Source organism: Diadema antillarum, unplaced genomic scaffold, assembly GCF_040938485.1.
Source record: "Diadema antillarum isolate AM-2024a unplaced genomic scaffold, OU_Dant_1.0 scf00000166, whole genome shotgun sequence".
Taxonomy (NCBI): Eukaryota; Metazoa; Echinodermata; class Echinoidea; order Diadematoida; family Diadematidae; genus Diadema; species Diadema antillarum.
The window spans coordinates 308,599-324,449 of NW_027271055.1; the positions used below are offsets into that span (position 1 = coordinate 308,599).

The 15,851-nt window shown below is 39.1% G+C and overlaps 1 protein-coding gene across 1 annotated transcript in view; it reads right to left on the reverse strand.

Moving 5' to 3' along the window:
- Nucleotides 1–15,851, reverse strand: part of LOC139722484 (poly(A)-specific ribonuclease PARN-like) — a 64,972-nt gene that overhangs the window by 22,263 nt on the left and 26,858 nt on the right. Inside the window, exon 15 of the mRNA XM_071633774.1 lies at nt 15,475–15,530. Within this exon, the coding sequence (XP_071489875.1) occupies nt 15,475–15,530 (56 nt within the window). The remainder of the gene's footprint in view (nt 1–15,474; nt 15,531–15,851) is intronic.

The window sequence follows — 15,851 nt, forward strand, 5'->3', positions numbered from 1 at the left end:
AAGATAGAACATGAAGGATGTTTAAGACAATTTTAGTGCTAGGTAATCGGACAGGTTTCTGGAGTGAACTGCGATTAGTATGTGTAAGATAAAAGGGGCGGGGGAGGGGAAGGGGGAGGGGAAGGGGGAGGGGGAAGGGGGAGGGGGAAGGGGGAGGGGGAAGGGGGAGGGGGAGGGGAGCGGGAGGGGGTGTTGATGCTCACCTGAACCTCAAAGCCAACATGTAAAATGAGTACAGAGGCTTGAAGGAGCAGTGAACAGGTCGGCCTTCTAGCCAAAAAGGCTAAAGGAAGACTTCTCTGAAAACTGGCCTCGGGCACCAAGGTGACTTTCTTCATTCTCTCGTGGGAGTTTGTGTGTGTTTTTTTTAAGAAGAAAACAGAGGAACTTTTTGAAACTCGCTTTAGTGCTTTGTTTGAGACAACAACAAAAAAGCAGGGAAGTGACTTTTTCTCACTCGTCAAGGCTCTCTTTATTTCTAATTCTATTCTATTTTCTTTCTTTCTTTCTTTCTTTTTACAAGGAGAGGGAGGGGAAGTAACGGGGTATGAGAAGGTCAGAGAGCAACTCTCTAGAACTTGCTGGAGGAGGCCTTTACCTTGTTTAGGTCAAGAACTCAAGAAGGTGATTTTCAAACTTTGCCCTGGCTTTTTTGGCACCTTGGCAAGTTTGATCAACTTCCTCCTCCATGGCAATAATAAATTTTATGAAAACAACAACAACAACAACAAACAAACAAAAATCACTTAGCTCAATATGAAGTTCTGTGAATTTTCACTGTCTAAAAAATGACTACAAACTTGTGACCAGAGCACCAGAGTGTGTGCTAATAAGTTGCGTTCTGGGATTAGAAATAAATTGATGGGCTTTTCTTTTGCATGCTGTTCGCATACCCCGTGCAGGCAAATTGTCATGAGAATTTCCCCTCTCCCTCCCCCCTCCCATAAAAAAATAAATAACAAAAAAATCAAGTTGGACTGTTTTTTGCATGGTAATGCCCATCGCAATGATAACATTTGTGTGTGTGTGTGTGTGGGTCAATACACAAGAATTTAAAAATGGTTTTCACATCATGTTGCAAAAACATTTTTCACAAACCGTGAATTTGGGTGTGTGGGAACAAGACTATTGATTTGGTGCACCATGGACTTGAGTGGAGAGTCGGTCTAGGATACCTGGCGATTAGCATCACCAAAGTCCAGAGGTTTGGTAATTTATCTATCTCCATGTGATGCTCCTATTGGGATGAGATCTTGAGCAAACAGTTGTAATTCAACAACATACAAAAGCAGGTGTTATCTGAGTTAAACATATCCTACAAATTTCCGAGAATTTGTCAATCTAGCCTACATCTCGTGGGCCAAAAGTCATAAAAGATATCTGCAGTGAGCCCCTGCGTTTCCTCCCCTTGATCCCAGTAGAGTCGAAAGTCTAATTGATTTGGTATCAAACAGCTTCAAACACTATGACTGCGAGCACTGATGCATTGTGGGTATGGGGGTCACATGTATTGCCTATTCTGGAGTATGGGGTACCAGCTTGGTTTGTTCATGCCAGGAAACACTTTGATCTCTGTAGGCGCGGTCAGACTGGCAAAAGATCGAGAAGTTTAAGATCGCGATCTTTAAGATCTTATAGTTTTGCCAGTGTGACCGCAAGCTTCCCGCGAAACTTCCCGCGAAACTTCTCGATCTGTGTGAGGGCGGTGCCTCCGAAGCGCGAGGCCATTGTCATGTACAGATGTGCATTGTTACGTCACAATCCCTAGCCGTCGGACGGCGCACTCTTGCTTGCGCGCATACCAATGGCCCAAACTTCGCGATCTTTTGCCAGTCTGACCGCGCCTATCGATGCGTTGGAGAAAGTTCAGAGGAGGGCGACACAAATAATCTTGCGCCAGAGGCGGCAAGAAATGTCATATGATGAAAGGTTGCCAGTGCTAAATTGGTACACTCTTGAATCAAAAAGGTCTTATTTGATGATGTCATTTTTTGTGAAGACGATGTATAATCTCATTCACTGTGAATCCGTGCAATGTAATATCTTACTCTGTGAACGATATATAGAGCATGATGTCAGATTTCTTTTCCTCAAAGCAAGAACCAAACGGCTACGACAAACAGCAATCCATAGGTTTCCAGTACTCTGGGAAAACCTCTCTTCAGATGACAGAATCGATATTGTATTTGGGTATATTTCACATACTCTACAAGTTCTTGAAAGTGCAATTCTGAAGAGGGTTTAAGTTGTAGTTTTGATATCACTTCAGAGAGTGACGGTCAATAATGATAATGTCAAAAGCATCTCATGCGTGTCATGAAATCCTGCCAGGGAAAAATATTCCATTTGATTAAAGAACCTGACCCCAGAATAATCAAACTCAAATAATAAAAGATAAAATGCCAATTTTTACTCACTTATGGCAAATAAGTTCCTATGCACATCAAATGTAATCAATCAGGAAAATACTACAATCATCTTTACATATATCTTTTCTCAGTTATAGTTACAGTAGCCTTTAGTAACACAAATTTCTTTTAGGGAACCAAATGATGGCCGTCTCTTAATCAACTCGTAGAAAACTAAAAATAACGAAGAGAATTTTGAAATGAATGTTGCCACACTCAAATATGCTAAAGGCTAATCCTTATAAGCATATAAATGTTTGAAATAATAAATGTAATAACAAAATGAAATCATACATCAGATGCAACAACTGTGCTTGTTTGAAAATCATATGGTATATTAAATGAATTAAATGATGCCTACATGTCTTCATTCAAGATGTTCTTTTAAAAAGGAGACAAAGGGTTTCTCAAAGAATCTGACAGATGTAGATTGGCATATTCATAGATGAAAATTATCTTAATTTCTTTTCATTTCATGCTGCTATTCCATATTTTTGGATGCAGCACCTATTAAAATCCCATCATCTTTTGATTCTGTGTTACTGGATACTCAAGGTCAAGGTAAGAAATGACACCAAGATGCAAAGATAAAGGGTAAAAAGGGGGGAAAATGTTTTCTTTTTCGAGGGAGGTGGACCACAAAACGTATGCCATGGTAGTCAGTATTTTGATTGAGGATACTGACAGAAACACACATCAAATAACTTTATAAAATGGGTTCAAGAATGTAGCCAATAGGAAGCGCTGAAATGAGACACACCTCCTTCCTTTACTTCAGTACAATTGCACTGCCTGTAATCCTATGGTAGATTGCCGATCGTCTGTGCGCGCGGCGGCTTCTTTGATGAATTGCATGCATACGCGCTGTCAATCCTGTAAACAACTTCTAGTTCGGGCTGCCGGCCGGCCGGCCTGTCTTCCCTTGTGCATAACATGTGTGGCGTACGTACGTATACTCTACTATACGTACACTTTGTACAGTACAGTAGACCAAGCGTTATGGGACCGGACGCGTACATGGAGTCACTTTGAAGAGCAAATCCAACGATTTAGCAGGTTAATTCTCACGCCGTTTTCAGAGTATGTTGTCTAGTAGGCCTATATGAGGAGTCTATATCAAGTCTTTAAGGTAAAGGGTGCATATTCTATGTAAAATAAGTAAGTTTTCATGCGGGAACTTAAGTGTCCGGAAACCCAACCCCCCATTATACTTATACTGTATGTGCGGGACTTCCGCGAGTGCGACGTGCGTAAATGTTTGGGACGAACATCTTCGGACGTCTTGACCCACAAAGGTACGTGAAAACGCTGAAAAGTGATGTTAGTTTTCGAATTTTCGACCCATTTTATAAAACAAATGATGCACAGGATTATTTCGTGGCGTTAGTGGAGGCGTAGCTCACTCTCGGGTATTTACAATGTAGTGCAACATGCACTCGGCTTCGCCTCGTGCATGTTTCACAATTGTAAATACCCTCGAGTGCACCACGCCTACACTAACACACTCTATCCTGTGCATCATTTGTATATTACGCCATGGCAGTCACTTCAAATTGATTGTAGATGTTGACAGAAACACACAGCAAATAACAGATGTTGGGAGACTTTGGACAGAGTGTATAATACCCCATTCATACACACAGCTGGGATCGGAGCACTCCTGAAGCAATTTGACTTTGATACTAGTATGCCCCTGTGTGTCTGTTCATACAAAGAATCACTGCTAGCTGAGAGGGGCAGAACTGTCACTATTACCCCTTTCATAAACTCATCCTTCAATTATCCGCCTAAGAATAATGCGGACATTTCAATAAAAAATGCGTTCACAAACTCTGAAAATTATCCGCATTATTTTTACGAGCGCCCGTCCTGAAAAAGGCGGATAATCATCATGGTGACTGCACACGTCCCTCCTGCGGCAAAGACAGGTGACGTTTTGACCGCACCCCGGCAATTATCCGCATTATTTGGGTTTGCGTTCACAAACTCCAAATCTGGTCCCGATGCTGCTATTATGCAGATAATAGAAGGGTCGAAAAAAGGCGGATAATTCTTCCCCCGCTCCGATTTTACGACCAAATGATGCAGATATTATCAGCATTATCGAGTTTATGAAAGGGGTATATGACTCTCGTGTAAAGCTGTGTTTACACCATGTTCCCAGCGACCATGGCAGCCCCATTTGCCCGAAATGCAGTACGCCATGGCTAGATGAGACATTCTCCTGTTTTTCCCGCCTCGCATTCTACAAATTGTAGTCTTGTTCGTTCCAGTTCTCGTCCCCGGTGAACATAATGACATGGGACGCTGTTCTCACTGCGTCTGATCAGGCTAGACTACCAATATTTTCCGTCACGTCCCGCCACGGCCCGCCTCCGAGTTTTGTTACAGTCTATCACGTGCCGTCGTGTTGTGTTGCATTCACCCCGTTTTATCAAGGCATACAAAATTTCTCATCAGCACCGGGACTGCCGTGGTAAATTTTTTAACGGTTTAAAAATCTGACACAGCATCAACGGCAATCACGGCCTGCTGTGTTTGACAATCCCGTCTCACCGCGTCATTTCACGCCCGTCCCGTTTTTTCCACGGTGGCCTGAAACAGGGCTGCCGTGGTTGCTGGGAACGTGGTGTAAATGCAGCTTAAGCAGGAACTCCTAACATACAAACTGCATGCACAGTGCACACTGCACACTGCATTTCTCTTCCAGAACGCGTTGAGCGTTTGTGACTGTTTAAACAGAGTTTATAGCACTTTAGGAGTGCTCCTGGGCCAAGCCTCGAGAAGGGCATAAACTTTAGAGCACTCCAGGGCCTAATTATCTGTTCATACAGAGCTCAGTGGGATTCAGCAGTGCTCCTGGACCCTTATAATGCCCTATATGAATGGGGTATAGGTGACTGCACTGCGTCAGCATAGAAATCTATTTAAACAGTTCTGTGTATCAATATTCTGATGCAGTCACTGATCAACAAAAATGGAGCCCTTCCAAAACTACATGAAACTTTTATCATTTCAGTGAAACAGAGGGAAATTTATGAGCCTGATAATGGTAAAGTGGCCATCTGTTACAATAATCTCAATACCATTTTTTCCATTAATTTTTCCTCCACTGTAGTGTTGAGTCTGGCAACTAATGCTGAAGTCAAACTGTTCAACTTGTAGCAAGCTTTGACTAAGCACTGGGATGTATTTATGCCAGTCATTTCATTCCCTGATATAACATTATTATTATGATAGAGGGAAACATTTTCCCCAAAATTTCACAGCCATTTTGATCATATCGTAGTGAAATGAGAATGAGCCTACAGAACTTTGTGCATGCTCAATATTAAAAAGCCGAATCAGTTTAAGTGTGGTAGAATTGTAAAAGAAGAGATGTAACATGCAATCTAGTTTCATCCGAGCTATACTTGTATGTTAGATGTTTTTGGGACTCTGCCTGCACTGAACTCTATACAATTCCACATACCATGAACACTCCCCAAACTTCATAATCCTCACTTTACCAGGGAAGCTGGGCACATAATGCCAGCAGATCTCTTCTTTGTTGGTGGAGAACAAAACTTCGCACGCTATCTGGTGCCCTTCTTTTTCTGTGTGTGTCGGCACATGAAATTTTTTGATGTGCCATTTTGGGAAGAAAAGTGCTATTGTAGTGCAGTCCCTTTCGTGCCGGCTGGTGACACGCATGTACCTCATCAGATTTACATACATCAATGGGACACCTGTGGAGAATGGATGTTGGATACCACTTGTGTGCACAGCATCCCCTTACATCATTTCTCCCTCTCCCCCTCCCCTAGTAACGCAATGGATCCCTAGTAACTGCCTTCTCCGCCTCAATATCAATAAATGGTGATAATAGATATCATGATTATCTCAAGAAGACCAATTCTGCCAGCAGGAATTCAGTCTGCCAATCGCTTAAGCCACCCGAGTCCTCATTGTAATTTAATGTAACGTGTCACAGAAATCGCCAGTGCACATTTGCCCACCGCAGCGCCATGGCAACCACGCATCAAACAGGGGCCACTGGATGAAAATGCTCTCGTTGTCGTGACAATGAATCCGATTGATTTCACGGTCTGATAAATCCTGGCATCATTACACAGTGCAGTGCCTGCAAACATCCAACATACTGTGCAATATGTATTTCAGCCCATACAATAGCAAAACCGGGTATATTGATACTGCAATATTGACCATAATGCATCATATCATGTTACGTTTGTGTATAGTTCACATAAGGTCATCATGGTTAGTAAGAACTTCTGGAACACAATGTAGGCTACCCTGGATCTCTAAAACCTCAATATAAACCACAAAGATATTTTTCCCTCGTCATTTCTGACAGAACTGTAAAACATGATATATTCGCGGCGCGAAATTTTTGCGAATTGGAGCCGACAGCCTTTTTCGTGGCATGAAATTTTCACGAATTGCCACTGGCGTTCAATGCGTATAGTGTAAACAAAAAATTTCGCGTGCATTTCAATTTCGCGAATCTTGGCGCTCGCGAAATTCGCGAAATTAAAGTGCACGCGAACATTCCTCGTTTCACAGTATTTCAGTCATTTGTAAGTACACTTTAAAGAAACTAATTAGAAAAGGTATGGCTTTTCTGTTCTATTCCCTCTTAGCTTTGCTCTAACTTTGTATTTGATAGTGGAGTATTGAAACATATCACATAAGATTAAAGGGAACAAAAGTCTAAATCCCTTATGGGCAATTCCGTGGGAATGTGGACATGGCACTAAAATTTCAACTTTATCATATTGCAAAAGAATTACTCATTATGTATTACCCATATATTGAAGTTAAAGAAACTCAAAGAATTATATCAATCGGTCAAATATTTCCCGAGAAACAGCTACAAATGTTGAAGACAATTTTTCAGTCATCCAAATTGCTAAAATGCATGCTTAACTTGATATAATTTTTTTTAATATAAAAATTCTGCTAGCACTTCAATTAATTTATTTTAAAGAAGCAAATTGGTTCTACTTCAGTCTCCCATGAGGAAATTTTTATGCCACCTTCAAAAAATTGTAATCACCACATGAAAGTTCAGCCCTTGAGCCACGTAACGCGAGTTACCGAAACAAGAAATATTTTTCATTCTGAAGGAAGCAGTGGAGGTAATTTGTTGGGAATCATAATTTTCTAAATTCATCACACCCTGATACTGTACACAGGATGTTGACTTGAATAAACACTGTTATCACATTAAAAAATGTCAATGAAAAGTGTAACGCGAGTTACCATGTAACGCGAGCTACCGGCATGTAACGCGAGTTACCAACTATAAACACAAGTTTCCCCCAACATAAGCAAATTTTAGCACTTAATTGAGCTAGATTGTGGTGAAAACAATCAAATGCAGTGCCTATACACACTATGCTGGACTGAAACAAAGGAGGGCAGCCTAATAAACTGTGATTAGCATCAAGGCCACTGATCACATGCCACATTGAAGAGTCTAGCCTGGCTTTCACTGCATACTGTACATGTATCCAGCAGTGAATGAGACCATTAGATTTATCTTTTGAATTTCCTGCATCAGTATTACAGAATTCTTATTACAGAATGCTATAAAGCACAGCAAATGTTGGTTCTAATCCTTGTTCGGTGGTCTACTGAAAATGACACCTGTCCGGAGATCAGGAGGTTGTGGGTTCGAATCCTGCTCAAGTATGTATGCCCATGATTTTGTATCATGGCTACTAATAAAACACTGATCAATTCAGTGAGCTTATGAACGTTGATGTAGGGCAATTTGTCAATCAGTTGCAATGAAAACATCTCAACGGAAGAATTTCATGAATTTGAATAATTACGCAGTACCCACTGCATGTTATAAGGATTAGAACCAGCACTTGCTGTCAGGCGAAAGCACGGTGGTCTAGTGGAGATGACACCTGTCCGGTGATCAGGAGGTCATAAGTTTGAATACTGCTTGAGTATGTATGCCCATGACTTTTTTATTATGGCTACTACTAAAACACTGATCAATTCAGTGCTTATTTACGTCGATGTAGGGTAATAAGCCAGTTCGTATACACTGTAGCTCATGTACACATTGGTACAAATGACCTTTCTTTTTTCTCAGTTGGTTCGGCACTTCACTTGTTTTCAAAGCAGCATAATGCATAAGCTTGCATGACATAACAATTTATGGAACTTCTGTTCAAAAAAAGAATGAACATGCATTTTATTAGGGGATCAGAATACTCCCATCAGTTTATAATTTAGCAGGCATCCATTCCATTGTTTTGTATTGAATGCAGTAACAGCTTATTTCCGTTTATATTGCAGAATACCATTCTTGCTGTCAGGTGGATGCGCTGGCAAGCATCATTTAGATAAGGATCGCATGAATAATCATCACATCACAGATGCTTATGTCAGTGAATTTACAAACCAAAATGCCTGTTCGTACAAATGATCTTTTTTTGTTCATGCACAAAGTGGAATTACGAACTGGTCTTTTTGTCAATCAGTTGCAAAGAAATGTACTAGTTTTCACTCCTCACAAAGATAGGATTTGAATTTTTGAAAGATTGTAAGCTGTTTTGTAAACTTGTATATAGGGTTTGATACTTTTATGTTTTGTTTTAAAAAGACTTTCAACATTTTTCATCTTTACACTCTGAAACTTACAATGTAATAATACACCTATATCATCTAGTATATATTCAAACATATTCAAGGTCTCTATGAGGAGTGAAGCTCTTATTAGTCTTAAACACACTCTTCTATTGGGTTTATAAGTAAAATATTTGTTTAACATTTATTCGTTTTACTATCTACACAAATAAGCATCTCTCAGATTATTCAACACAAGATTCAGTGCCATCAGAACAATTGTATGTCATCAATTTGTGTCACCCTGTGTTAGTGGACATAATGTAACGCGAGTTACCGTAACGCGAGTTACCGACATAAAGGCTCCCTACATTTTTCCGGGTCATTGTTACTCAACTTTGATATTGTTAATTTATGAGTCCTAACCCACTATCAATTCAAGGTAGGAAAACTTTTATCAAGATTGTCTAGTATGAGGAGACTTTCCAAAAAGAGGTCTTCATAGAATTGACCATGTCCTTTTTGTGTAACGCGAGTTACCGAAATTAAATGATTCAAGAATCCCAACATGTTTGTCCTTTATTTTTCTTTTTGGATTCATTTAGTTGGTGTATGTGTACTTAACCCATGATGAAAAAAGTAACTTGTAGATCCTACCAATTACAAAGATATTGGCACATTATCCCCAAAATGTACCCATTATTTGTAACGCGAGTTACCGTGGAATTGCCCTTATATATAACTAACACAAAATGATTTTGTTTTTTCTTTTTCGGGGGGGGGGGGGGGGGGGGGGAGGTGGAGTTCCTTATAATTCTACTTTCTTTCGATACAGGGATTGAAGCACTATGCACATGAAACCTACCTTTCAAATTAGGGGCTTTCAGATCAATAATACTGGGAATGTAGTGAAAAATATGAATTTCTAATTTTCTTTTTTTTTGGACATTTTTGTTCAATGCTATCTGCAGCCACTAGAAGAATTTCTTTGACAAATACATAAGTGCACAGTCAGCCGACGCTCATCACGGACAAAGAGCAACGTGACATGAGATGACACGGCACGTACAACATTGTTCTATTCATCGCCATGGTCGCTCACTTCAGATCGACTGACACGCAAAAGGGGGAGATGAGACCCTGTGGCAACCCTGGAGCGAGTGACATCCCGGCCATGCACTTTTGTTGTCATGCCGATGAGCCATCGCAAACAGAGCAACATCCCAGTGTTCCGAGAAAGGAGCTACGTATTTGTGCGTGAATGCATTTTGAGCGTATTGTTAAAGTGAGATGGTGGTGTACGATGGTGAGACTTTACTCAATCACTCAATGAAGAGCGGCAGATTGTGATAAAAAGGGATAATTCATACTGACATCGTATGCGTTACACTTGAATTCCTCTTTTCATGTGAGCATAACCATCCATCTATTCACCTATCTTTCTCCTTTTTTGCTGTACTGTATCATGTAAACATGAAAGATAATAATCTTTCCTGAAGATTTTTCTGTGCATAAGTACAGAATTACAGGTAGAGGGAAATGGAATAAATGCTCAACCTACAATGTACCACAACAAAATGACCAATATTGTAAATGTGAAAAGAGCACTTTTTAAATACAAATTTTTGCTTTTTGGACCGTTTTATGTACAGCTGTAACCATGCCTGACTACAAAGGCAAAAGATAGTCAATACTGACGGAATAAAAAAACAACAACAACAAAGAATACATTCATAACAGCATGCAGGATCCTAAGTTAACCTGATTTAAACATAATATTCTACATCACCCAAAATAAAGTATATAAAATTCCATACATGTATGATGCCATTTGAGCACTATATCTGGGTATATTACAAATTGACAAACTTTTCTCACAGGCAATTAACCACTGACTTGGTAGCGCAATAAAAATACCAACATCAACAACATCATATCACATGTACAGATGTACTTGTACTTTAACATTTAATTTCAATAAATCACATCAAAAAGTAATTATCTCAGAAAGGTAAGAAGGTTGAAATCTAAACAGACAATTGCCCTCTTATGTCAGGTCAATGTATGCTCGGCTGAAATTTAACACAATTGGTTTTTGCATGCATATTTTTGAATGAATTTAAAGGGATAATACAGTATTGGTGGAGCTGAGGATTTGGCTTGTAACTTTTTGCAAGATACCAAGAAACCACAGTTTATGAAATGGTACAGAGCATGCCACTCTAAGAGGATTCAAAGTTTATTTGATGAAAATCAGTCTTGGAATGGCTGAGATATAAAAAAAACAAGGTGAAACAAAGAGATACTAATAAAAGTGACCCTGCACCTCAAAACAAACAAAAAGTCGCCTGACATGAATTTTTAGTTAAGACCATATTCTGAAAGAGCAGACTTTAAGCTTTAAAATGATGTATAACTCAAATCAAATGGACTCTCCTAACCTATCTAAATATTGGAAAGAAAGCACAAACTCAGGAAAAGTGGGAACTGAGAAAAGAGGCTCTGAAGTACAGTGTCTATTCAAGTGCTTAATCTTTTACCAAACCGTGCTGGCTGTGTGATGAATGGGACAAAAAACAGGAAGTAAACCCCCAGTAACAACAATGACGGGATTATCAGATTAAACTGAAATTAAGCATGCCTCATTAACACATTCTGTCCATAATTAATGCCAACTTTCAAAGCAGTAGCACTATCCTTTCAAAAGTTATTAGAGTTGAAAGTGAAGAGTGTGGACAAGGTTTTTCAGAAATGAAAAAGGGATTCTAAAGACACACCTAATCACACTATTCTACCAAAAATGTTTGAGATAAACTGCAAAAAAAACCACACTTTCCTGCCTGTTTTATGATACCAAATTTTAGCATAATGTAAAAGAAGACCTGCTCTTTCAGAAAATATGAAAAAGTGAAGTTCGGCTAGGTTGACCCATTTCACTTATTTTCAGTCCTCACGCAAAATCAGTGTGTGCGACTTTATGTTCGTTTTGAGGGGCACGGTCACAAAAGGCGTGGCCTGTCGCCTTTTATCATTATCACTTTTTTGGATATCTCAGCCATTTGAATTTTCATCAAATAAATGTTGAATCCTTCTTAAAATTACATGCTCTTTCATATTTCATAAGAGGTTTCTCATTCTCTCACTTAGGAATGTTCAAAACATGAATCCCCACCTCAACCAGTACTGTACAGTCCCTTTAAACACAATTGGTTTTTGCATATATCTTTAATGGAATTTAACCTTTTGTGTGCTTTGAGTACCAATTGGCACAGAAAGTCCAAGTAGCATTGTTCACTATGTCTAAAGTCCCTGGTACATAAAGGGTTAATAAGGATGGAATGATAGGCTACCAAATGAGCACAAATGCCTGAGGAACCCTGGGTGACATACAACTGTAGTGATGGAATGACTGGGTGAGATCACTTTTTTTTTCTTTTTTTTCTTTTTTTTCTTTTTTTTTTTTTTTTTTTGGGGGGGGGGGGGGGGATAAATTAACTATTTATGTGCCACGTTCACACACCCGGCTTAGTCGATGGTGTGCCAAATTCACATATTCTGCTCACACGCACAAACCCGCCCAAACCGATCGATAAATCGCCGAATGCCACAGTACAATAAAAGCATATCTCGCGATTCCATTCCTCTCGTATGATACAATGTAGCTTGCATTTTATGTAGTGATTGACTAGCAAGCTGTGTTCCTTACTCAATTTGCGTGTAAATTACAAGTTTCTGTTACTTTTTTTGAGTGCAAAGTCATGCCTTTACAGTAATGTAGCTACTGGTCCTTTGATAGAAAAAGACTCATAGATTTGTCATACAATTTACGTCAAAGCAAAGTTTGTTGGTCTCTACAACTCTGCTCAATGCATATTCAACTTCACAGAAATCTATAAAAGTTACATAGATTTGGGGAAAAAAATGAATGCTTTCTCATAGCATGATTACGTTGGTGTCTCAGTATGATGTAGCATACATGGGGTACACCATGGCACATAAAGAGTTTTAAAAAAATCAGAAGAAAATTTCACATTCCTATGTGTAATGGGGTAAAGAATAAAAAAATGAGGAAACTCATCGAGACTGCCCTTCATAAGCAGACTGTGACGAAAGAGATATGGTCATGCCATGTAGAGCGTGGAACAGAGTCCTCGGGGAATGAAAAATAACGACACACTGAAATAATCAATCAAACCACTTTATAAATAGAAATGCCTCATATCACCTCATATCCATCAATGACAAGTCAGTCATAACTTTGTAGCCTGGTTTTTGTGGATGCAAATATCAAGAGCATGAGAAAAAAAAAACACACACACATTTTTTTTCTCCAATTACTAGGAGTATTGTTTCATAGCCTCGCACAATGGCTATATAGCTGCATGCATCCAGGATCACAGATCTATTGCTAACTGACTGCAATAAAATATTGACTTGTTGCTGTTGTTGCTGTTTAGGTGGCAATATATTTTCTTGTCGTTCCTTTCAAATAGTGATCCTCAAATTGGCATCACATGGAGCAAAACTTCACCAGCAGTGCAGTAGGGGATTGAATTATTCAGGGTGTGAAATGGACACTGTGAAATGATCAGTATTTAAAACTGTCAATATCTCAACAGATATATCCAATGCATTTTTTTTCTTTTTCTTTTTTTTAGCATAGGAGTCTACACATTTCATTGAATTTGTATTCATCACTTTGGTACTTTAATATGTGTTGAACAGTAAAGTACCTTTTGTTGACTATGATACTGTAAAACATGATATATTCGCGGCATGAATTTTTTCGCGAATTGGAGCCGACGGCCTTTTTTGCAGCATGGAATTTTCGCGAACAGCCACTGGCATTTACTGCATATAGTGTAGACAAGAACTTTTGAGTGCATGTTAATTTCGCAAATCTTGGCGCTCGCGAAATTCTTAAAATTATGCATGCGAACATTCCTTGTATAACAGTAGTGACAGTATACTGCATTATGCCATATTTTGCAAAGTTTTGATTTTCATAATTTTTTCTAGTCAGGTGTTATTTGCGAATTTGATAACACATGAAAATATTAACTCCAATCCCGATGTTTATATAGGATGTGAGTTTACATGCATAGTGCGCACAGGGGTGTATCCAGGATTTTTTTCTGGGGGGGTCGTAATCACAATTTTTGGACCTTTACCTTTGTGAGGGAGCGGAGCGACCGAGCGGGGGAAGGGTGTGGGAGGGGGGTGGTCCCCCCCCCCCCCCCCCCCCCCCCCCCCACAGTAGGGAGTTTTGAATTTTATATCTTAAAATGGGGCCATTTGGTGCATACAAAAGTGACCTTTTTTCCTGTCGTATGTAGGATAAAAAGCCCTCGAAAAACAAAAACGTATTTTACAAAAAGTGGACCTTTTGAAATTTTTTTTTTTGGGGGGGGGGGGGTCGTACAACCCTCCCGACCCCCCCTTGCATACACCCATGGCGCAGACATGATGGTGCTTGTGTCTAAAATCATGTTTTTGTTGCACTAGGACATTACTCGAACAATCCATTCAAAAGTTATGAAGTTTTGAACTTTTGGTGAGAGATCACTGGATCAGAAGACTACTACAGATCATTACATCATATATGATATACACTGTAAACCTTAGAAAATTCTACACAATTTCACTTCATGTAAGTAGTGCACATTCCATGGACTTGTGAATACTGACATATGTCACTGGTTATATCATTCCCCCTGCTTTCTGAAAGAAAGAAAGAGCTAAGTCTAGTGCTCTTTTATCACGCTAGAAAAGTGAAAATATTTTGAAATTTCTTTCATTTTTGTTTAATTTTCTTTCAAAACCGAGTTATGGTAAATATAAATCTTTCAGTTAATTATGAGGATTATGGAGCTCAGAAGCACTACAATGAAATGTTACATAAGAAATTGAACAATATACCATTATAAGAAAAGCATGAGTACTCAAAAAAAAAAAATAAATCGTTTGATCTCCAAAAAAAAAAGTATAAGATTGGATATAGTCTGAGATCTTTTTCCACAAGTTGTCACGAAGAGGGGTCACATACATGCATCTCTCTATTATATGCACACGTATACACACACACATATACACACATACACACACGAACATTTTTATGTATGGTACATGTAGATGCATTTACTGTATGTCTGTATTTATATGAAGACAGCATACATACATTCTACACAGACAATAAAGATGTGCACTATGCGATTGCATGCACACACAGACATACTGTAAAAGTGGAAATTTTCGCACATTTCGCGCAACCAGAAACCAGCACAAAAGTAAAAGCATGTGAATATTTTTTCTTGCCATACGTTCCAGTAGATGTCTTGATTATGTGGAATCAAATAACATGCGAAACTCTTCTTACCTGGCCAAGCACGAAAAATTAGTCATATGAAAATATCCACTTTTACAGTAAATAACTATGCTTTTAAAATCATGAGTGCAAAGAGAAGACAGAGGTACTCACAGTCTGGCCCGGCAAGATTCAGGTATGGAATATCAGCAATCCTGTGAATAAACATCCTGCATGAGGGGAAACAAAAACAAACAAACTTTAGAATGATGGAGGACAACCAAAGGTGAGGAAGTTGATAGTGACAAACTGATGACATCATTGGGGAAACCATGGTTTTACATATAATGGTCAAATCTATCACTTTTCATCTTGTTTCTATAGGTGGGGAAAATCCATAGTAACACAATAGCCAAATCTGCCTCTCTACCTTGTTTTTACTGGGAAAAGTTATGCGTATGTCCCACTAATATACCACACATTCTATATTTGTTATGGGAGAATTTGTTCGAAAGAGAGGGTTGCACTGAATTGCACGAATATTGAGGCTG